Source organism: Dermatophagoides farinae, chromosome 8 (genome assembly GCF_024713945.1).
Source record: "Dermatophagoides farinae isolate YC_2012a chromosome 8, ASM2471394v1, whole genome shotgun sequence".
In the NCBI taxonomy this organism is placed as follows: domain Eukaryota; kingdom Metazoa; phylum Arthropoda; class Arachnida; order Sarcoptiformes; family Pyroglyphidae; genus Dermatophagoides; species Dermatophagoides farinae.
The window spans coordinates 1,849,716-1,872,215 of NC_134684.1; the positions used below are offsets into that span (position 1 = coordinate 1,849,716).

The 22,500-nt window shown below is 35.6% G+C and overlaps 6 protein-coding genes and 1 long non-coding RNA gene across 11 annotated transcripts; 3 read left to right on the forward strand and 4 right to left on the reverse strand.

The window, feature by feature from the left end:
- Positions 1-181: 181 nt before the first annotated feature.
- Positions 182-1,425, forward strand: shrb (charged multivesicular body protein shrub). The gene is made up of 4 exons (XM_047058997.2): positions 182-326; positions 389-641; positions 699-1,049; positions 1,106-1,425. The coding sequence occupies exons 2-4, from the start codon at positions 401-403 to the stop codon at positions 1,168-1,170; spliced, it is 657 nt and encodes a 218-aa protein (XP_046914953.1). The 5' UTR covers positions 182-326; positions 389-400; the 3' UTR covers positions 1,171-1,425.
- Positions 1,358-3,409, reverse strand: LOC124495583 (beta-catenin-like protein 1). Its single transcript, XM_047058992.2, has 3 exons — positions 2,626-3,409; positions 2,338-2,558; positions 1,358-2,282 (listed from the first exon to the last, which is right to left on the reverse strand). The coding sequence occupies exons 1-3, from the start codon at positions 3,260-3,262 to the stop codon at positions 1,410-1,412; spliced, it is 1,731 nt and encodes a 576-aa protein (XP_046914948.2). The 5' UTR covers positions 3,263-3,409; the 3' UTR covers positions 1,358-1,409.
- Positions 3,410-3,438: 29 nt separating this feature from the next.
- On the forward strand, positions 3,439-4,166 carry LOC124495588 (uncharacterized). Its single transcript, XM_047058999.2, has 2 exons — positions 3,439-3,584; positions 3,650-4,166. The coding sequence occupies exons 1-2, from the start codon at positions 3,508-3,510 to the stop codon at positions 4,104-4,106; spliced, it is 534 nt and encodes a 177-aa protein (XP_046914955.1). The 5' UTR covers positions 3,439-3,507; the 3' UTR covers positions 4,107-4,166.
- Positions 4,158-5,620, reverse strand: LOC124495587 (troponin I). Of its 3 annotated transcripts, none has more exons than XM_047058998.2 (5): positions 5,311-5,620; positions 5,111-5,239; positions 4,912-5,035; positions 4,698-4,842; positions 4,158-4,619 (listed from the first exon to the last, which is right to left on the reverse strand). In XM_047058998.2, exons 1-5 carry the CDS (start codon positions 5,311-5,313, stop codon positions 4,412-4,414), a joined length of 609 nt encoding a protein of 202 aa, XP_046914954.1. In that variant the 5' UTR covers positions 5,314-5,620; the 3' UTR covers positions 4,158-4,411. The 3 variants fall into 3 exon arrangements, with proteins under 3 accessions (XP_046914954.1, XP_075589891.1, XP_075589890.1); XM_075733776.1 differs by having other exon boundaries at positions 4,921-5,035; positions 5,311-5,614; XM_075733775.1 differs by having other exon boundaries at positions 4,912-5,239; positions 5,311-5,614.
- A 1,628-nt stretch (positions 5,621-7,248) lies between these two features.
- On the forward strand, positions 7,249-13,173 carry LOC142597774 (uncharacterized). The gene is made up of 3 exons (XR_012832396.1): positions 7,249-7,536; positions 11,907-12,120; positions 12,189-13,173. It is a non-coding gene; the product is annotated as an uncharacterized LOC142597774 (long non-coding RNA).
- Positions 7,571-13,285, reverse strand: NfI (Nuclear factor I). Of its 2 annotated transcripts, XM_075733778.1 has the most exons (7): positions 12,848-13,285; positions 10,663-12,290; positions 10,085-10,240; positions 9,626-10,001; positions 9,339-9,542; positions 8,128-9,285; positions 7,571-8,068 (listed from the first exon to the last, which is right to left on the reverse strand). In XM_075733778.1, the coding sequence occupies exons 2-7, from the start codon at positions 12,256-12,258 to the stop codon at positions 7,707-7,709; spliced, it is 3,852 nt and encodes a 1,283-aa protein (XP_075589893.1). In that variant the 5' UTR covers positions 12,259-12,290; positions 12,848-13,285; the 3' UTR covers positions 7,571-7,706. The 2 variants fall into 2 exon arrangements, with proteins under 2 accessions (XP_075589893.1, XP_046914956.2); XM_047059000.2 differs by lacking the exon at positions 12,848-13,285 and having other exon boundaries at positions 10,597-12,258.
- Positions 13,286-14,394: 1,109 nt separating this feature from the next.
- LOC124496295 (uncharacterized) lies at positions 14,395-22,368 on the reverse strand. 2 transcript variants are annotated; one of them, XM_047059803.2, is made up of 8 exons: positions 21,903-22,368; positions 21,597-21,832; positions 18,723-21,544; positions 16,630-18,668; positions 15,927-16,569; positions 15,510-15,870; positions 14,902-15,440; positions 14,395-14,738 (listed from the first exon to the last, which is right to left on the reverse strand). In XM_047059803.2, the coding sequence occupies exons 1-8, from the start codon at positions 22,057-22,059 to the stop codon at positions 14,474-14,476; spliced, it is 7,062 nt and encodes a 2,353-aa protein (XP_046915759.2). In that variant the 5' UTR covers positions 22,060-22,368; the 3' UTR covers positions 14,395-14,473. The 2 variants fall into 2 exon arrangements, with proteins under 2 accessions (XP_046915759.2, XP_075589892.1); XM_075733777.1 differs by having other exon boundaries at positions 14,395-14,797.
- Between the last annotated feature and the right edge of the window lie 132 nt (positions 22,369-22,500).

Genomic DNA, 22,500 nt, shown 5'->3' on the forward strand with positions numbered 1-22,500 from the left:
TACGAATTTATCATTGGGGAGGAAAAATTATGATATTTTCACACTTCTAAGACCCACCCTTACAATTTAAAATTGATATACAATGTTCAAATAACAAACGTCCTATATGAACAGACGCCTTTTTACAAAGTTGTTTTGATGCACATTTGAGTTTGAGTATTTTTTTTTATTTTTATATTTATTATTAAGCAAAGGCATAAAGTGATAACTGTTAACTGCATCAATATCAAAAATCGGTGACGAACTGATCTTGTGTGTAATAAATTATTACTCGTATATATATACGAATTTTATTTTGCCTTGGTTTTGGCGTCATTGGATTATATGTAATCCTATCCATTGTCTGTTTGTGTGCGTGTTTTTTTTCATTTTTTATTTTTTTCATTAGAACATTAGCACAATGTCATTTTTTTCTAATTTATTCGGTGGTAAATCAAAAACCAAGGCACCAACGCCTGGTGAAGCGATCCAACGGCTTCGAGATGTCGAAGAAATGCTTACGAAAAAGGTAGATTTCCTTGAAAAGAAACGTGATGAAGAACTGTTGATAATCAAGAAAAATGGTACCAAAAATAAACGAGTCTCATTGCAAGCTTTAAAACGAAAGAAACGTATCGAGAAACAACTCGAACAAATCGATGGTAAGTTTTGGTATATTGATATTCTACTAATTTTAATTTAATTTGTTCATCTTTCAGGTACATTAACAACGATCGAGTATCAACGTGAAGCATTGGAAAATGCCAATACCAATACCGAAGTGTTGAAGATCATGGGCGGTGCCGCCAAAGCCTTGAAACAAGCTCACGACAATATGGATATCGACAAAGTTGAAGATTTGATGGATGAAGTTCGTGAACAGCAACAAATCGCCGATGAAATATCCAATGTCATTTCCAATCCAATCGGCTTCCAGAATGATGTCGATGAGGATGACCTGTTGAAAGAGTTGGAAGATCTTGAACAAGAAGAAATCGATAAACAATTATTGGAAACAGGTGAATCTGAACCGCTTCCCGAGGTTCCTTCTGCCGAACCTGTCAAGAAAAGTAAGTATTCACCACACTTGTTTTATCTACTAAAAATTTATTGTTTGTTTTTACAGAAACACCTGCAAGCAAACAGAAAGATGACGACGAATTGGAAGAACTAGCTGCTTGGGCTAACTAAGAAGAAGGAGCCAAACACTCAACTGGGAGAATCTACTCAGTTTTTATCTTTACCACCCCCACACTGTTTTACTAACCCCCTTAACACACAGGCGAGGTATAGTTGTAAATACAAACTAAACTAAAATTCCGTTCTACTCGGCCAATAATACCAAACCAACACACACACACACACCCACAAATGGTTGTTTTTGTTTTGTTCAACTAATTAAATGATCGAATTGTTAAAATAAATTTTAATCAAAACGATTGTGTACATTTCAACAGGTATTCATCCTGTGTTCGATTATCTTTTCCATTTTTCTCGTCTAGATATTCAGTAACAATTGATTTGATCACTTGGATATGATCTGTATTACTATGCATATTGAGCAATCGATGTATCCGTTGCTTAATGGAATGTTCGACAGATGATGATGATTCCCAACGGTTTGATGAGATCATCACAATGACCTGGTCAACTAGTTGCAGGATGAAAAGACCCCCTTCGTTCAATCGTTGTAGAAATAGTTGTTCAGCATCCTCTTGATTTGATAATGATGGATAATTATTACGATCATCGAATTGCCTTAAACGTTCCAAATATTTGAGATGTAACTCGATAAGACGTTCGGTTTTGACGAAATTTTGCTCTATAAATTTGTTTAATATACGATCTCGTAGTTCCGGACGGCTGGTAAATTTGAGTAATGCAACGATAATGACCAAGGCATGTTCTTCGATTTGATCGATCAGGGCCGCTTGTTTTCTTCGTCGACTACCACTGCCATGACCAATAATTGAATTGGGTCGTAAAAATATGGGCATAAGTACACGAAGACCGAGGATTTCGATAAATTTATCGGCCAATGTAATGAGCTGTGTGGCTATTTGATCATCAGCCACATGGCTAAAACAGTGGCTCAATAATTTCAAAGCACCAACACGCACATCAGTCGACGAATGTTTTTTTCGTTTTTCTTTTAATATCAACACCATCAGTTCAATACCTTCGGCCTTAATAAAAAGTTCCAGGTTTCGGCTAGACATGAATAAAGAACAACAAAGACAATCGTATAGGTTCTCTACGTATTCTTCTTCATCAGCAGTGGATGGATCATGTCTTTTGTAATACTATTTTGGAAATATAAGAATAAGCAAATAATACAGAAAGTACATTTAAACTTACTGAAAGAACATGTAATAGAATGTCGATTCCATTCAATGTACCAACCATCGTACGGTTATCAGAACTGTTCTGTAATAGTATGGACAATATCTCCGATGCATACAATTTATTCGCTGAAAATATTGGTGATTTGGATTTAAGTTTTCTAAGTAGCCAAAGGATCAATGGTCTAACATCTTTGCTCAGTTCTGGCTGGTAATCAGTAAGATTCTCAATGATTGCTGTGAATAAAATTAAATAATCAGATCAAACAAATTCATCATTAATAAATGAAACACAAACACTTACCCAACGAGTTATAAATGCCCTCAGATTCTTCGCGTACATTTTCATCTAACCGTTCCATGTTGGCCACCAATGCTACCGTTATCTGACCATCGATTAATGCATCCATTAAGCGTCCAACCTGTTCAATTTCATCCACATCATCTAGGTCGGTCAATTCTTGTATTAAAGCTACTACAGAGCAGGCAATGTCCGTATTCTCATGAGACAACAAACCTAACAATTGTGGAACTAGATTCATCTGTATGGCTGTATCATATAGTGTTGGCTGAGTGGCGATCACATGAATCTCTTTAATTATATCAAACAGTTCACATTCAGAATCCATGAATTTGGTCGGATTATCTGCGTGTTTAATACGCATTTCTTGATTTTTCAATTGTCGACGTTCCAATTGTAACACCAAACGTTTCAATGTTTCCGAATCGATTTCATTCACATGTTCGATGCCAGTTTGAGCGAGTAATTTTTCAATATCTTTAGAATTAATATGTCCATCTCGAGCCAATGATACTGTTGGATTGTTATCCAAACGTTGTCGTTTCGATGTCGATTGACTTTCATTGTCATCATTGTCGTCGGCATTTAAAATTCCGCTAGTATGTGGATTATATCTTAATACTTCTTCGATATTCATCATGTTTATATCTTGTGTGTATGGGACAACAAAAAAAGTCCCACTGTTGAATTGAAAAACAATCGGTTTATAACTTGACGAGTAGCAGAAAAAATAGTTCTTGTTTTGAATTTACACATGCCAACGATGAATTCATTCACCGCAACGGTTACATTATCTATGACGGGCCATATTTTCGGTTATTGTTGGCGCCACTAAATGAGTTTCATCATCATTTCGAATAAATTTAATTTCTTTCGTCATCAAACATGGATTATAAAATCAAGATAGATAACTCAATCGCCGATCTTTGTGAAATGGCATCATTGTTGACTTGTCACTTATGGTAAGTTTACAATATAAACGATTTTTTTTTTGGTATTACATTCATTTAATTTATCGTTATAACAGTGGAAAATTCATGCATGATCCTCTTAGACTGGATTGTATGCATCGATTTTGTCGCCCGTGTTTGATGGCTCAACTGTCGAATAGCTTGGAACCAAAATGCATATTATGTCAAAAATCGTACTCAGGAAAACAACTGAAACTACAACCACAATTGGCCATGTTTATCAACACGTACACCAAATTTATGACAGAATTGCGTAACATCTTTAATAGTTCATCAGACGAAAGAATGGCAGAGATATTCGAATTTGTCTCTCGAATGAAACGTTTGGATGACCTGTCTACAAATGTTTCTAAATACTTTGCAACTGGACCACGAATCACTGAACAAGAACCTACTGAGCAAATAATATCTGGAAAAGAGGATGTTTTAGAACCACTGATGCACTTACTCACCGATAGCAGTACCATGCTGGAATGTTCCGAGTTGGATGATTTTGATAATATTTTTTGTTAATTGATTTAATTTAATTGTTGACAAATAAATTTAATAATAAAAACAACTATATTTAGTTTAGTTAATGAGATTTTATTGGGCCGAAACAGTAATCAAACGAATGGATTCATATATTCTGAGTAGATTATCTCCATGCATTTCTTTATGATTCGACTAGATTAGAGCTTTAGAGCTTGACACACACACACACACGCACACAACATTCATCTTACAAATTGATATCTGGGAGATATAGATAAATAAATAGAAATCAATACGATCGAAGAACGGATAGAAAGAACAAACTATTGATCAATGATGAATAATCATTGAGCTTTAGCCACATCTTTCTGCACCGATGCTGCCCATTCCGGTTTGTTGTCTTTTTTAGGCAACTTTTCATCCAATTCAATTTCCTTTTTGACCTGTTTAAGGCCACCACGCATATCCATTTTAGCCAATTTGTACGTCCATTGACGCATTTTTTCCAATTGTGTTTGGTATTTGGACACCTTTTTCAACGGTGGAATTATGCTATATGTGATTGATTGATTGATTGATTGAATGAATTAATTAAATTGTAAATATTGATTGATTGATTTTGAAACTTACAATTTGCCTCGCATGTCATTCACTCGTGATTGTAAATCTTGAATCTCATATTCTTTGAGACAAACAACCAATTCGAGATCCCATTTCTCTTCATTGAGTTTGTAGATTCGATTGTGATATTCTTTGCAGGCGGCAATCAATGCAGCTAACCAATATGAAAGAAATGAATAATAATTAATAATTTAAATGTCATTTCATATGTCTAAGTTTATACCTTCATTACAATCATGAGTGGGCTTCGGTTTTCCAGTTCGTTCGCTTATGGCTTTTTGTCGTTCACGTTCACGAATTTCCTGTTGCCGTTTTACTTCTTCGGCTGCTTTTCGTCGCAATAGATTCTTTTTTTTTTTTTTGAGAGATAATAATGAACAATGATAATCGAATTTTTTTTTCCCTATTAATTCATCACTTACCCTGAGAGCCTTTTTACGTTCTGGTGTCATAAAGCCCTTCTTCTTTGTGCTTTTCATTTGAGCTTCGAGACGAGCTCGAATCTCCAATTTTTTACGTTCCTTTTCATCGAATTTGGCTTTAGCATCACCCTATATATTTTGATAAATAAATGGATCAATGGAACGATGGGATCATTGCAAAAAAAAATAAAAAATATTACCATTGTGGACCAGATCTATTGATACGACTATGGTTGATGGTGAATAGCGACCAAGTGGATAGGATAGCAACAAAGATGAGTGAAGAAATATTCTCTGCTTACCCGAACAAGTGAGGTCGAAAATATAGTTAAAAGCTTGCAAACGAATAAACCAACCAACCAATGCCGAATAAAGTGTTCAAAAATGAAGAATGTATTTTTCAAATCAACACCCAAAAAAAAAAAAAAAAATTCTTAGTTTAAACTGGCAACAAGAAAATCAAAGAGAATATTTTGTTCATCGTTGAACATACATCCTTGACGCACGAATGGCTTCCCATTTTTTTTTTCATCTCATTCCATTTTCAATTCTTACCGATGAGATCGAAATATCGTAACAGCAGTAGTGGTAACAACAACAGTATTATAGTAATTATTATATTAGACAAACATTTGGGGCATACATACATCTAACAACATTTTTCGAAAAACATCAAAGACAAATTTAGAAATTTTTTCAAGCCAAAAAAAAAATTATTATTATTTTTTTTTGTACAACTAAATTTATAAAACACATAGAAAAACAAATCTGTTTTTTTTACGGTAGAATATACACACAATATTTGCTTCTAACTTCAGTTGTATTCAATTTTTCGTTTTTGTAGGCAGAATTTTTTTTTTTTTATCATCCATGACGATAATAGAATATATGATAACCATACAAACGATTTGAATCATTCAGAGGATGGCCATACCGTCATATCGATTGTAGACATGAATGGTTTGTATGTAAATCGAATCGACCATGAAAGCCTTTGGTAATCATCTACTGTCATATGAATCGATCTTTAAAAAAAACAAATCCTTTTTTTTTTGTTAAACACAATAGATAATTCTGTCAGCAAGGCAGTTATAACAAGACAACAATAGTTATACATTGCATATACTGCAATTAATTAATCAATTAGGCTCAATTAAAAAGTACAAAATAGATAGTCATCACAAACAGATATAATCGACAGACTCCCATTGTGCTCGATTCTTTTTTACTCGAATAATAGTCATTAAATTATTTTGGTTTTTATCTTCATTAACCGAACGGACAATACGTTTCGGTATTCATATATTGGAGCACATATTATGATGATGATGATGATGATTGCCATCATAAGCAAGCAATATGGTCGGACGTCATCATCATCATGATCGTTGCAATCGTACTGGAAAATTACAACCTCACACACACACACATTGGCAGCCTCGATTCCAGATTGATTTGATGTTTTATAATTTTACATCAACATTTAGGTTATTGTTGGCTTTTCCTTATGGTTTGTTTGATTATTTTTAGCTACAAATTCATGGCATCGAGCCATTGTAAATTGTAGCTTCATTTCTATCGCTCTCTCTCTCTCTCTATTTTTTTCTTCAAGGTAACTTTTTTTTTATTTATTATACAGCAATTAACCATTTGTTTGTTCTAATATTGCTGCCATCTGATGATTTTGATTTGATCATTATTTTTGAGAAAACACCTCTCGAATCTACAATGATTTGAATAGGAATTTCCGGAAAATTAAATCCACCCATAAGATTGGAATAAATCCGATTAGGGCAATATGTAATATTAATTTTACTTATCACAATGAGATCTAGTCTCAATAAGTTGTCAAAAAAATTCCATAATCAAAAATTTTACCGGAAGAACCAGAAGAGAACGCATCACAGTGGTCATTTCAAATCATACAGTGGTCATTTAATGAATTAAATCGATTCTGAATGGCCTATTAAATCGAATGAATTGATTAATGGCAAGCATGATTCCATTGCATTCGTTTGTTGAATTTTGTTTTGTTTCCAACATTTTATGTTGCTGCCATTGTGTGTGCCAAAATATTTGATGCTGCATTTTTTTTTTTTTGGCTTGTTCGACAACAAACGAATGGTTGCCAGGATCGAATATTATTCCCTAATATCATCCACAGGAGAAACTAAGAATATGGCTGAATGCCTAAGAATGGAGCCAAGAAAAATTTGATTTGCCCTCATCAACCGCCATATCATCATAATCATTATTCGTTTGCGAGAGCTTCCTCTCATCATATTCATCATTGCATCACGAATTCAATCAAAACAATCCATTCATTAAACCATCAGTAATTTTTTTTTTGATGCTAATAGTTTGTGGCCATCGTCCATTTCTATTTTACATTATTCTTCAGATTATTCAACACCATTGAATAAGAGGTATGTATCATTCTCATTATTATACACATGATGATAAAGACAAAAACTTTAATTTAATTCTATATTGCATATGCCTGAAATTGCCAATTAGGTTCATTCAACAATTCAACAGCTAAAGTTATTTTATGTGTGTGTGTGTATTGCACTGCGTGTGTATCTGGACTTTTCTATTACTCAGTTCCGGTTGTATCATCATGAATCTCTTCTTTCACTTTAATTTGGTTAGCATGCTGCTGCTGTTGTTGTTGTTGTTGATGAGGGTGATGAATATTGTCCATGGAACATTCAGATTGGCTAGAATGACCTTGAATGGCCGATTCATTATGACTATCGTTTGTACTATCCATATTAGTATTTATTGCCATTTGTACATGATGGCCATATGAATGGATATGTGATGATTGTTCCAAGATCGATGTTGTTTCCGGCCCGACAACAGAATTAGTGACTGGTGATCCAACATCACTGGCTGTTGATGTAGTTCCATCACCACTAGTTCCATGATTTGTTTGGCCTACCATTTCGACGTAACCTATATTGGTATATAAAAGGCAATGAATATTTGACAAATCTGTGATTTTCATAACATACCTGATTGGCCATGATGATATTGACTGTAATGATGCTGGTATTCATATTGTTCACCACCACCGAAAGTTGTCGTTGTGGCCGTTAACAATTGTTCATCAATTGGTGGATGGGACCGATCATGCACATTGACTAACATGGGACACATAGAAGATTCTTTTTTGACCATTGCTTCTGAATTGGTGTCATTATCACCCGAACAATGCCATCCGCTCTCATTAGTAGCTGACATCCAACCGCTTTCAGTTTCCGCTTCCGATGTTCTCATGGCAGACTGATGATGCGAATGACTGAGTAGGCTTACGTTAGCGTCTATCATGAGCGAATGACGCTGTAATAGCTGGGCAGTAGCGTTCGCTGGTTGTGAATGTTGCATAAAAGCTAGATTGCATTGGTCATTGTTGAGAAGACGCTGTCGTTTATTGACTTGTGGTGAAATTGCCGAAGTTGATCGCCGTAAGCTGTTTGATTGTTGTTGACTAGAAACATTCGAATTCGTCACTGCCGTTGTGGTGGCCACGGTCGATGTTGTAGCCGCTGCAGCTGCCAATAATGTATAAAAGGATTCCTGATCGCTAGCCGTCGTTCCAATTACGGTAGCATTAGACGATTCATCGCCCATAAGCGATTCTGGCTGCTGCTGCTCATGGTGATGTTGATAATACTCATCCGGGTATTCTTCAAGCTTTATCACCACCGTTTGTGATTGTTGCTGTTGATTGCTGTTATTGGTGGTTGTTTCCGGTTGATGTTGACCACCTGCACTATATTGATTGCCATAGATGAGATTATTGAAATGATGATGATGATGATGGTGAGCATTAATCGGAGATGGTGCTTGCTGTCCGTGGAATGGCTGACCGATTGAAGCGGCTACTACACCCATTTGTGTATTGGGAGATTGACAATCACTTCCGTTGCCTCCTAAACCGGTAGCATTATCCACAGTGCCTGTAGGTGTATGACTCAGGGTGTAATTAAGCGGATGAGGAGATGGCGATGATGTGGATGAATTGAGTTGTTGTTGTTGTGTTGACAAGTAAGCCATCGCTTCTTCCATGTTAACATCATGAACCAGTGGGCCCAGTTGTGACTGCTGTTGTTGTTCTTCTTCCTGATGCTGTGGATAGGTCACCAATTGACCAGTTTGCATTATTGACGCTAATGGATTGAGTGGACAATTATAGACATTGATGAATAAAAGAATTACGAACCTCGAGACAATCGGAACAATTCTTCCGAAGTGAACACAACAGTACATGAATTCATAGCCAACGATGTGGTTGTTGTCTGAGTTTGTGAATCATGGTGATGGTGTGTAGGATCGTCATTACCAGTAACATTTGCAGATGCGTTGGTATCCGAACTTGATCCTTGTATTTCGATATTTGCTGGCGGAGGGATACCACGCAAATGTTCTACATATTCAAAGGATAGTAGATTTTTTTTCATTGAATGAAATAGTGGAAATCAAATGAATGAACATTAAATCATTGCCTACCATGCGAGAAGATGAGATTGGCTAGATAAAGATCCAATTCACGAACAGAAACATTGATATGGTATGGGTTGACACATAGATTAGGATAATGGCAATCTGCCGATTTTTCCAATCGCTCACCATCCGTCGATTCGAGCGGTATTGCTTTGAACAGAATAACCATGACCAAATCCAAACGCCATACTTTATCTGCTTGTCTTAGGCAATCAATACGGCGCATTTTACCTTTCTGATCAGGATTCGACAACACACAGCTAATACGTTTTCGTCCTGTAATGCCTAGGACAAAATCTTCACGTGATTCTTGAGTTATGTCTTTGCGCAATTTTCCCAATAATCGTGATGCCCATTTCTGTTTTACTTCGAGACGTTCATTCTGAAATAATAAACACACATACACAAACATAACAATCATATGATCAGAATATCGTGTTAAATTGGCTATTTAATTTCATATACCTGAAGTTGTTCTTTACAGTGACGCTCTTCAGTCAAGCTCATACGTTTCTCATGTTTTTTGTAATGTTTCCGTTTTGCCGCTTGTAGATTGAACCATGTATAAGAGAAACATTTAACGAATGGCAACAGTGCTTCAATGAATGGGTGGAATTCATCCTGCCACACACACACAAGAAATAAAGAATGTATGAGACAAAAAAAGCGGACAAAAATAGAAAAGGCTAACACAAGATATAGCTAATGACATATGATCGTTTATGCTGTTGATGGTTTTGGTCATACAAAGAAACCGGGCGCCATTCATAAATTTGACTATTTATAGCATTCGCATTAACGATCTATAATGTCATCATACATCAACTTGATAAAACTTGTCACACTACCATCAACATTGGATTGTTGATCAACTGCCGCGACACTTGTGGCGCCCTTCTATTTCCGACAACGGAATTACATTGCTTTACAGCATTTCAATAACAATAACTGCAGCAATGACCGGAACCCTAACTCACCAATGGAATACAATTCATCGGATCTGCATTGGCCACACTACCGCTGGATCCTATATTGGTACTCACTGCAGTGGATAATGATGATGATGATGATGATGATGATTGATGTTGGGTATGATTGGATCGGACAATGAAAGTAGGCGGAGTCGCACAGGATTGTTGTTGTTGTTGTTGTTGATGATGATTTGGCTGCCTTTGTGACTGCCCAATGGTCATCGTGTGGACAACCGTTGCAGAATGGCTGCTTGTAACAGGAGTATTCAATGAAGAATTTCTATGTAGCCTACCGTTGGTTGGAGATGTTGATGATGAAGATGCTGAAGAGACGTCCCTCACTTCTCTGGATCTGTCCTTGGGAGAATCCGTTGTTTGCTTGTTGCCAGTTACTGATTTTGCAACCGTTCTAATTGATTCGGAGCGATTACCGATTGAATTTTCGGTCTCTCCAGTTGTTGATGTTTGCGATGTACAGTCTAGAATGACCGGACTGGCCATCGATTGGGATTGTTGTTGATAAGGTTGTCGTTGTTGTTGTTGTCGTGCTGCTGCTGCCGCGATCGTCGAAGATGGATAATATTGCTGGCTCGACGCCGAAACCGAAATCAAACGATGACAAGTGGAAGAGGATGATGATAATGATGGCCGTGGTGGTGGTGGTGGTGGCGGTGATGATAATGATGTAGATGATGAAGCTATTGCAGAATAGCAACGACGACGTCTTGAAAAACTATGATCATCATATACATGGTTATTATGGTTATTCACAACCTCAGGTTGTTCGCTATGACCTGAATTCTGTGGTTGTTGTTGATGTTGTTGATTATGATGAAGATTCTGGTGGCTACTACCACCATTCACAACGGCAGTAGCAATCGAGCCTGGTGATGTAGATGATGATGCAGGCGACCAACATGATGGAGAACTAAACGCCGTCGTGCTGGAATCTGTATGTTGTTCATCTTCATCATCAACATTAGCATCATGGCCATAGCTACTAATCTGACTGTCACCATTGGGCGTCAGTCGAATGCTACGTTCTTTGATGCTTGTTATGTTGGTATTCATCTTTGAAACATAAGAATTGGATGTTTCGCTGGCTCCATTTTCTTTACGAACCATAGCTGTACATGAAGATGTTAAAGCTAGTAAAGATAGGCATTCCTCTTTTCTTGCTTCTGTCGTTGATGATTGTGGTGATGATGCCACTAGACGATTCTTGTGCCTGTAGCTATCATTCATAAATGCAGTAGTACAATATTCATGTGATGAACTAATCACGCTATTCTCGTTCGTTGTTTTTTTGCTCGAAGATTTATGCATAACTGATTGCCGTACGTCACTACCATTGTATCGTCTATCCCATGCATGCTGGAGCATCTGCACATTGACATTTTCGCCAAAAGATGGGTTTGATGTAGTTGATCCTTCTTTTCCGTAAGCCATCATCATATCCATCATAGCCGTCGATCGTTGTTGGTCACAATGTACAGATGATGACAAAGGATGAACAGTAATTAATGAACCGTAAGTAGCATTAATGGTTGTCTGCTGCTGTTGTTGAGTTTGATGTTCAAATTCATTGATGTTAATAGATTGTCCCGTGTTGTTAGTATCAATATCATACGCACAATAATTAACATGAAAAGAAGAACTACTGGCCATTTGATGATGTGGCGATCGAAATTTTGCTGTCACTGTTAATGCGGAAATGTTGGATCAGTCATCGATTCGATAAATAGACTGTAACGATGGCTATTGACCTAACTACAGGCTATTGTCGATTGAGATTCATTCATAAGAATTATTGCCGACATCAAACACACGTTTGGTAATTATGTAAAATTATGTAAAAACTAACTTTTTGTTTCCAAACACACGAAAACACACGAGCAAATATTTAGGAAATGAACTGATGGGTTCTTTTGACGTTAGCATTCATTTCATACGGACGCAAAAATTAAATACAAACAAGCACTGTTGTTGTTATAGCGATTTCGATCGATCATCAAATGGATGGATGGATGGATGGATTCACATATCTATTGATGGTCATGCATAAACGATAAATCGATAAACATCGTTACTATTGATGTGTGAATGGTAGCTCTACCAAATACCAACCTCGGATCTATCGATCCGATCAAAAACACGAACAAATTCAACACACACACACGCCTAAATAACTAGATAGGACAACCATAAAGTGATAAAGTTTTTAAAGATAAAGTGAAAAGAGGCGAACAAGCCAAACCTTTTAGTAGGCTGCACCTGCAATTTTGTCGTAAATAATGGCGCCCAGTAACTTTTCAGGTTGATTCCCGACACTAGGAATAATGATGACCTTTTGATCAATCGGGTGTGTTCATCAATTCCAATCAAAATGTATTAGAAACAAGGCGGAGTTTATTGGATTCATCATGATCGGTTTCGTATCCACGTTTGTGTTGAAACAAATGAATATGGATTGGAATTAATTACCAAGAAAATAACTAAACAATAAAAAAGACACACACGCACACACACACACACAGCAGTTGGTCTGACGTAAAATAAATAAAATGAATCGATGAAAAACAATTGGTCGCATCAGCTTAATGATGGTTATATTATTTTTTTTTTGTTCGACTTTGCCATCATGGGCATCAATCCATAATCTGTGAGGAATGCCTGGTGTTGTGTGTTTGTGTGTGTTTGCTTATGTGGCTTATTATTGTTGCTATCAATATACTAATGGTCCTCATCATGATTTAAAAGACACGATCATTGATTAGTATCAGAACAATCATAAGTTTGATAATGACATTGACATAGTGCACGTAATGCAGCAATTCTAATAGCAATCAAGCTTGATCAATTGAAAGAGAAAAAGAGAAAATAGATTTGATAAATCATTATTCTCACATGCTCGGCTCGATTTATATAATCAATAAGTTTGATCGTAAACAACCGATTGGATAAAAAAGAACTTTGATCGTTCATAAAGTCGCGAGAATGCCGTATAAGCCATCAATTCACATTAATCAAATACATAGCCATTGTTGTTGTTGTTGTTGTTGTTGTGATCACTGAATCCATTTGTTTGTGTTATTGCTTACAAAAAAAATTCAACAATTGATGACTAATTATATGAAAACATAAAAAAAACAAACAGCCCTTTTTTTAGTTTTCTAGTTCGATTATCCTTCTTTTGTCATAGTTCAATCGATTATGATTGACAGCCATACTGGTTTAGCAAGCAATAATTACATGTTTGATGCTATCATTGTTGCTACTTATATTGATAGTGATCACCACTTCTATCTATCTCTATCTCTCTCTCTCTCTTTTTCTTATAATTTTGACATTGATAACTTGATTCAATCTCGATTGCTATTTTTTTTTCACTTACTCGACCGACGGATATCGAACCAGTATGATTGTAACCTTTAATAATGACCCAATATATTATGTCATGATGATTGTGTAAGAAGATGACGCGTGTTCACACACAGCCATACACACACACACACGATACATTTTCTGCCGGAATCAAACAATTGATTGTCTTCTGTGTATATATTTTGTGCCTTTTGTGATTACAGGTTATACAAAATGACATTGGCCAACCAAACATCTGTCATCGTGTTTTATACCCATATTACACGTGTCACAGGTGAATGAGTTAGAACATATCAAATACAATAAAAAAAAACGATCGATTCGATCATGCCTTATCAATAAAGTCAGCCATTATGCACTACCAATCAAGCAAATATTATAGTCATCGGTTCGTAACGATTGTGTATTATATGGGAATGATGATATTTAAAGATGTTTTAATGTCAACAACTCTTCAATTTAATAACAAGATTACAAAATAAAAAAACAAAAGATTTAATCATGATGGTTGTGTTATATTATAAGAGCCGCGATTGCGAACGATTAAGGCCATTCCGTGTTTGGATCGATTTAATGATGATTCTTGCAAATGGACCGTCTTTATCGTCGGCTCTTTGCTGTATTGATCAAACGATGGTCTATTGTAATTGTCATTGGAATCGGTGGCCTCAGTGATTTTTATGTTAACAGTCTGCGGACGAAATTCTAATGTTTCTGATGATGGTGATGATGAGGATGAATACGAATCAGCTTTATCTGTTGACCTGAACAATGGCATAAGAATCGAGAATGAAGATAGAATGTAAGTCATGATCGATTTGTTCTGTCCAAGACGAAAACGGAATAAAATATGACAATGAAGTCCGAAAGAGCGAAGCGTTCGGGCATCGATAAGTATGAAATGAAAAAGGTAAGCCATGTACTTACTTGTTCCTAAAAAGTAATACATATGCTAGACTGGCGAATGCCGCTACGATGACCAATGAGAGTATGACGATAGCGACGATCCATCCAACATTTGAACCGAATTCATTCTCACATCTTTCTCCATAATGTTCGCTATCACATCGGCATTTATAACCATCATCGCCAACTGGTACACATTCACCACCTGAAGCACATGTATCCGGTTGACAAACATTGACACAAGGTTCCTGTTCTGAATCACGTCGATATCCCGGTTGACATCCACATAATCGACTTTTTTCCCATTTACTTTTATCATCTTTTCTTCGAACTGGATCCATTTCGAAACATTGTTGATTATCGCCTGTACAGTTACCGCATAATTCACGGCTCAAGCAACGTTCATTCTTACTGGTGATCAATTCATTAATTGTCTTAAATATGTACGATTTTTCAACTACAAAATAGTCTTGATTACATTTACAGGAAAAGTACCCATTCCATTTAGTATTATTCAGACAATCGGACATTCCTTGACAGACATCTACTTGACTACATGGCTACATTAATTAAATAACAAGAACGAAAGTTAATGATCGGATGAATTTCCTGAATAATGATTAACTTACATCAAATGACATTGGTTGAGTTTCAAATGCCATTTGTAAGTATGGAACGAGACACCATTCACCGTGTTTGAAATATTTGATCTCTTTGTCTGCATTACGATCACGAATATAGACTATCACCTGATATTGATCATGATTGTCTGGAACGTCGGTTTCTACAGGATCCATACCTACCAAATCCAAATGATATTTTTCTTCAACAACTTTAAAATTTTCCATCATAATCCGCATATGATCACGTAAAACTTGTTGTCTTATCAAGGCATTCCATTTTTGTTGATTATCACGATTACGTTCTTCATTCATTTTCAATGAACGAATCTGTGCTTGAGCCCAATTGATTGGATCAATGTAATCCAGCCTGTATGAACAATAATTGATTGTGACAACGATTTTTGCCAATTTTTGTAAACATACCTGTTTTTTTTGTTGATAGATGTTTCTCGTATCGCTGAATAATTGAAAGAATTTCCTAGCAATTTATTGAAACTGGCAATACGAGATTCGAATTCACTCTGCAATTGAACCGTCCATGTATGTTTCATATGATAAGCGGTGGCATCAACTACTTGTTCACAGACATCGCCATCACGACTACTTCGACGAAACAAACCCGGTATACAATCACAATATTCCGTTGACATTTTTTCATGATTGTTTGAGCTATGTAGATATTTCCATAATTTACTCGGATTACAACGACCACCAATTGCTGAACAAATTTGTTCATAATACGGCAGCTCACAAACTGGATAACATTTGCCATCGATCAACGAACTATCTTTTTTCGATTGAGTCTTGTCAGAAAACATATATCCTTGTGGACATAAGCATTCAAAATTATCTGGACGTTCTGAATCGAGTATACACAATGCTCCATATCGGCGACATGTTTGATCTCCTTTTTCATTTTCATCGCAAGCGGTTTTGACCAATGTACATGAACCATCGTTAGATTGTTGCCACCAATCGGTTAGATCTTTGTGCGTACAATCGCAGAACGTACGATTAGTCAATGAATCGATACGCAGCTTATTTAGTGGACAAGCCATCTTAAGGTCTAAAGAACACAAGGTCAACATAAAGAAATAGTTGGAAATGCAAATTATTGTCTACTCGCCTTTGATGATGCATTCCATCTGGCCATCCGATGATCGCTTTGGTTCGAATCCTTTCCTACATTGACATTGGCCATCATTGCAAAGCTGATTAGCGCCAGTACATTTTTCACATAACTTAGGAACATTATTCCGCAATTTGCACCCAGTATACGTAATATTGGTTATTGGATCGATCTTGTCTTCTGTCTCATAATATTCTTTGTTACATTCACAACGAAAGAATGGCTCTTTGTCTATAGATGTACATTTTTGTTGACAAGGATTCATCGAAGGAAATAGACATAAATCCGGTTTACATTTAATTCCATCAAATTTAAAACCTTGAGGGCATTTACATAATAAATTTGAGCCTTGTTTCATACATTTCATTTGGTGATCAGGACAAGCATCTGAACTACATTCGTCGTTGTTACTGACCACACATTGATTCTCTGGGTCCTTTGGATCTGGTTCATAACCAATTTTACAATTACAGTCACATTTTCTAGTTTTGTCATTATCACGACATTGGCGTCGGTCTAATTGGCCAGGCATATCAAGCAGACATGGTTGAACTGGGCGACATTTCCTTTCATCCATCTTAAACCAAAGCGATTCATTTTTGCATGTGCATAAAAATTCAAAATTTTGAAATCGACCTTCATAACATTCGGCGTCATCATTTTTACAATATTGATCGCCAGTTATATTATGAGATTCGCTTTTTATTTTTATATGTCGATACAAACAATAATTCTTTTCTTTGCAATTACGCCCTTTGGCACCATTTTTGAAGTCACAATCACATTGATAATCAATTTCTGTACGATCTATTGAAACGTTTCGAAAACATTTAATGTTCGGGTCTTCTATTGCTTCCAAGTTGTAACAAATCTGATCTTCACCGTCGTTTTTAACGCATGGATCACCGAATGTAAAATCCATCACATCGAAGAGAGATGACCTTTTTACTTGTGAATTTTGATGAACAGGATCATCGAAATAAAATTGAATGACTACTTTATAGAGAGTTTCATTGTTGATGTTTAATTTTGACACATTGATCACTTTTTTTTCACCCAATACGATCATATCATGCTCGTCTTTGTGATCTTCGGAATCTTCTTTGCCGCATACATGATATGTACCCATATTGTACAATGGTTGACGATGTTGATCGTATAATTCAATGTGTACACGTTTCAAATAATTTGGTGTCTTAGAATTTAGCTTGAAGGCCATGACTGTTCTTTCATTAATGGTTCGCCTTAGCAACTGGGTTTCAAGTTGAGCAAATCCAGTGGTTTGTGAATGTAGCGGTGATAATGATATGATTGATGTTTCATTTTCAGAATCAGGTTTTTCATTTTTCCAACGTCCATTAGGAAATTGTAATGGCCAAAAATCACTATCACTATTGATATTAGCGTTTTTCCACTGTTTCAGACCAGATTTCGTTCGACTTATGTATGGCCAAGGTTCGTCAGATATTCGTTGTCCAATAGGCTGCGTATGAATTCCAGATATTTGTATCAAAGTGAGATCATTCAAATGATCGTTCAATGTTGCCACTAAGGTCATAGATTTTAATGGTTCTATTTGTTGTCTACCAATCATTTCTTTAATACAAAGCTTTTCCATATAGTCACTTGACAAAGACAGCATTTTTTGATCATCATGAGCAATTTCTTTAGTTTTTGCTAACATTTCTATGCCAGCAATTTGAAAGAGGTTTTGTTCACCGTCATCATTTGCCATCATTGTGAGGTTTAATCGAGCATTTTGGCCAGCCAAAAAATATCGAAAATGTAGACAAATATCTTCATCATTCAAATTGTTTGGTAGGCTAATCTCTTCAATTTGTATGCGGCTACCCGATTTAGCCGTGTAGTATACGGGCGGTTGACCAGATTTAAATAGAGATTGGTCGATTCGTGGAAAATTACTTGGTAGATATTTCATGTTTTGTGCAAGATTTTGTAGGAAACATTGTGGACTAGTTCCATTAATCATGGTACCACAAATCTCATCTTTACGTTTAATAATCGCTTGTCGACAACTGAAGAAGAGAAAAAATTTATTAATAAGAAACAATAAATAATCTGATAATTACCTGACTGTTTTTTGATCAAATCGATAACCAACCGGACATTCACATTCAAATTTTTCTTCAGTGATAGGTACACATTTTGATTCATTGTCAATTTCTTCATGACATTGTTTAACCTGATCATCCTTACATTTGGTTAGCTGACATTTATCCCCATAATGACCATCGTCACAATTACATCGATAATTTTGGAATCCATTAGCTGTACATTCACCGTAGCCACTACAGTCATGCCAACAAGGATCCAAGATGGAAACTTCAAAAGGATTGGTTTTATTAATACCACTGTCATAGAAAAATTCAAAATGGAAACCATAGTCTGAATTATCTTTCAATAGCCTGATTAATGCTTTTGGATTATCAAATTCAGAGCAATCGCTGTAGACCGTTGCAAAACATACTTGTCGTCGATCTGGTTTTCCAAATTCAATTCGAATTTTTTGATCAGTTTCTTGTTCACCCAATATGCTATATGGATTTTCGAACCATTGAGTGATTAAAATTACCTGTTTTTCAGTTTCGGACTTGAATTGAATGCTTCTATCAGTAATATTAAAGGATTCAATGACAGTTCCAATTGAATGCACATTTTCCATTTTATTAATGCTGCGTATGGACGGTTCCCAATTTAGTGGAGGATTATAAAATGCGACTTTGGCCGTTACCGTTTTGTTATCAGTATTTTGTATATGAAGAAGCAATTTCCTTTTGAGATTCCAATACAAAGCGGTCAGATTGAGATAATGACTCAGACACAAATTATAAGATTGACTTCCATCCAAATAATCAGCGTCGAGCAAAACTTGTTTATCTAATTGAAATTTCAATTTAAGAAGTGGAACCGACTCAGTCTTGTTTGTGGCAGCGTTTTGAATCAAAACACAAATGTCATACAAACGGATATCAATGAGAGACGTGTCGGGCAGAATGAATTTTTTGCCATTTTCTTCTGGTTTCGGCTGTTTTTGTTGATGACATTTTTTTTCGGTGCTATTATAGATAATAATTTCATCAGGCGATTTGTTATCACATTGAATTTCAGCTTCATTTGCAAAATTAATACATCTCATCGTTTTAGAGTCCCATGTTAATTTGAAACAATGGTCCACTTGATTACAATCATCACCCCACCAACCATCAATGCAAGAACAGGCACTTTCCACGTCATTGGCCCGAACATATTCACTTGATTCATCGCATTTGCTATTACCCACACAAATTGGATTAGGTTGGCATGGATTGCCAAAACTTATCATTTTGATTGTCAAATCCGTAGAACTTTCAGTGATGAATTCGATATGCAAATTTAAATGGCTACTTTTGCTATTTGGATGTGGTTCGAATTGGAATGAATATTGAAATAAATTTTCGATGGAAATTGATGATTTCTGCATTGATTGTATACATAAACTTGTCACGTCGCAGAGTTTAGCTCGAATTTCTTTTACTTGAGAGCTTAAGGATAGTATCAATGGCCGTAAGGTCAGTAAATGATTGTCTTTATAGAATAACCATGCGGTCGACACAAAATATTTGGTGGCTGATTTTAAATTTTTCATATTCAAATTTGCACCATCTGTTCCAACTTCTATGTCAGATATCGGCATAATTGATTTTGACCATACTGGATATTTTTTGTTATCCTTTAAGGTCAACGGAAAGAAAGATGGTTCAGGCAAACTGCTATCACTTGTTTTTCTTTCGTTCGATTTCTTTTCGTTCGTCACAGCTATGAACACTAAGTTTTCCGACTTGTCATTGTCATGTAATTGAATGTAAAGCTGTCCTTTAGGTTTAGTAAAAGGATCTATTCGTATGAAATCAGTTGGACAGAATCGAAGTATCTCACTATGATTGAATTGTTGATATTCATGTAAATTGTATAGTTGCGATTTGTTAGGATTTGTATGATGATTAATTTGCAACCAGATTTTCATTTGTATTGGTCGATCCACTATGTAGGCAATTTCCAAACAAGGATTGTTGTTGTTAATATTAAGATCTACTTGCTCATGAATGATGGTCGCCGATTCGATATTAGTATTATTAGTTTCAGTTTTGTGCCAAAAATATAAAGGAATATTTTTTTTCTTACAATCTTCAATGAAAATTTTAACCAATTTTGGACTGGGACTTTCATTCAGCATAAATTGATTACCATCAATATTATTTGGAATGGCTACAAAATCTTCCAAATCAAAAGCAACGATTCCATCATCCTTTGGCTGGATCTTTATTGTCAATGAGGTTTTGTTTATTTTTTCCAAGCCTTCTGTCGTCAGAAAAACTGTATAACAATTGTTGTCTGATTTTGATTTCCAATCTTTGTCTTTTATGAGTTCTTTTTTTGATTCAAGAATAAAGTTGACTTCGGAAGGATAATGACAACGAAATAATTGAACATCTTCTGATCGTTTTTGTTGATCAAATTTGTCATATCTGAAAGAGCAATTTTTTGTTGAGCATTCATACAGATTTAATGAGCCAACCATCGTGTCTTTTTTGATGTTAAATATTGATTTGCTTGGTTGTTGCAATTCGTTTATTATCATGGTATCGTTTTGATCACTTAAACTGCTGTGATCATAAGATAACCGAACTTCTTTCAAAGCCAATATCGAATTCTCACAACCAGCCAGATTATTCATGGTCAATAATGATTTTTCGGTCAATTCGACCAACGATTGACGATCATCAATCACAAATGTCCGACTGATGTTCACCCATTGTTCAGGATTTTCTAAGGGCAGTTCATTTTTATCACCATAAACGTAATAGCTACGTGTACATTTAACATCTGTATTGCCATTCTGGTTATACCAAATCTTGATCGATGCAAATTGGGTTAGTTGTTGTTAGCCTGTTGTTATAACTTACCTTGAAATGAAATATTAGTCGTTCGAATGGACTTTGATCATAATCTTTGAGCAAATTGGTAATTGTTTCGTTAGTCATTTTATGTGCACCAACTTCATACAGGCCTAATGAATAAAAAAATCGTCTGCTATCCTGCTGTAGTTCATTGGTATCAATTATCCGTGCTTGTTCTTCAACCTTTGGAAAACTTTTATCAATGATGATCCAGTCTTTTGGATCAGCGATCACCTTTAATTCTATTCATTGATATGTTAAGCAATAAATAAACAAATTAATTAATTTGATTATTTAATTATCACAACTTACCAAGTTTGCTTGATTCAACTTCAATAGGTTCTTCTGGAATGGAATGTATCAAATCGATATCATTATGATGATCTTCGATAGCCCAAGATTCGTAAACAATAATAGACCACAAAAGAACAATTGTCCAATGTGGAATGAATGAATTTGGCCACTTCATGCCTGAATATTTTGTTTTCGATGCTATTAAGATGAAATTCTTGTGTGTATGTGTGTAAAAATGATAAATTTAAAAAAAGTAAAAAATTTTGATGAAGAGAAACGCACAGATGAAAATCAAGACTGAAAATGATGGAATGATCATCTCTAACCATTAACCATAGACATCTAATAATTGCAATCATTTCATATCTAGATGTAACGATGACGAATGGTCTTACCATAGGATTAACAAAAATGCTATTTAGCTTGCCATAATAATAAATCCTATTGATTACTTTCAATGGAAAAGGAAAAGATCATCCTGGTATGAAGGGCGATGGCAACCAAGCGACCAAGATATTTGCTATAAGATATATGTGAACATCTTTATTCTTGCATCAATACAATACCGGCATTAATCCTATATATTATCAAAACTCGAGCAAATAAATACAAGTAA

Bases quoted from the DNA above. Each gene is read 5' to 3' on its own strand.
- LOC124495583 (XM_047058992.2), bottom strand. From the start codon at position 3,262: ATGATGAATATCGAAGAAGTATTAAGATATAATCCACATACTAGCGGA. The intron at 2,559-2,625 runs GTAAGTGTTTGT...TTTTATTCACAG, and splicing joins GGGCATTTATAACTCGTTGG to CAATCATTGAGAATCTTACT. The intron at 2,283-2,337 runs GTAAGTTTAAAT...TTTCCAAAATAG, and splicing joins TTCTATTACATGTTCTTTCA to TATTACAAAAGACATGATCC.
- NfI (XM_047059000.2), bottom strand. From the start codon at position 12,258: ATGGCCAGTAGTTCTTCTTTTCATGTTAATTATTGTGCGTATGATATT. The intron at 10,002-10,084 runs GTATATGAAATT...TTATTATTTCAG, and splicing joins ACTGTAAAGAACAACTTCAG to AATGAACGTCTCGAAGTAAA. The intron at 9,543-9,625 runs GTAGGCAATGAT...TTGAATATGTAG, and splicing joins CAATCTCATCTTCTCGCATG to AACATTTGCGTGGTATCCCT.
- LOC124496295 (XM_047059803.2), bottom strand. From the start codon at position 22,059: ATGAAGTGGCCAAATTCATTCATTCCACATTGGACAATTGTTCTTTTG. The intron at 21,545-21,596 runs GTAAGTTATAAC...GCATCGATCAAG, and splicing joins GACTAATATTTCATTTCAAG to ATTTGGTATAACCAGAATGG. The intron at 16,570-16,629 runs GCGAGTAGACAA...TGTGTTCTTTAG, and splicing joins GATGGAATGCATCATCAAAG to ACCTTAAGATGGCTTGTCCA.
- shrb (XM_047058997.2), top strand. From the start codon at position 401: ATGTCATTTTTTTCTAATTTATTCGGTGGTAAATCAAAAACCAAGGCA. The intron at 642-698 runs GTAAGTTTTGGT...TTCATCTTTCAG, and splicing joins ACAACTCGAACAAATCGATG to GTACATTAACAACGATCGAG. The intron at 1,050-1,105 runs GTAAGTATTCAC...TTGTTTTTACAG, and splicing joins TGCCGAACCTGTCAAGAAAA to AAACACCTGCAAGCAAACAG.
- LOC124495587 (XM_075733775.1), bottom strand. The intron at 4,843-4,911 runs GTATAAACTTAG...CATATTGGTTAG, and splicing joins CACTCATGATTGTAATGAAG to CTGCATTGATTGCCGCCTGC. The intron at 4,620-4,697 runs GTAAGTTTCAAA...AATCACATATAG, and splicing joins AATGACATGCGAGGCAAATT to CATAATTCCACCGTTGAAAA.
- LOC124495588 (XM_047058999.2), top strand. From the start codon at position 3,508: ATGGATTATAAAATCAAGATAGATAACTCAATCGCCGATCTTTGTGAA. The intron at 3,585-3,649 runs GTAAGTTTACAA...TCGTTATAACAG, and splicing joins TTGTTGACTTGTCACTTATG to TGGAAAATTCATGCATGATC.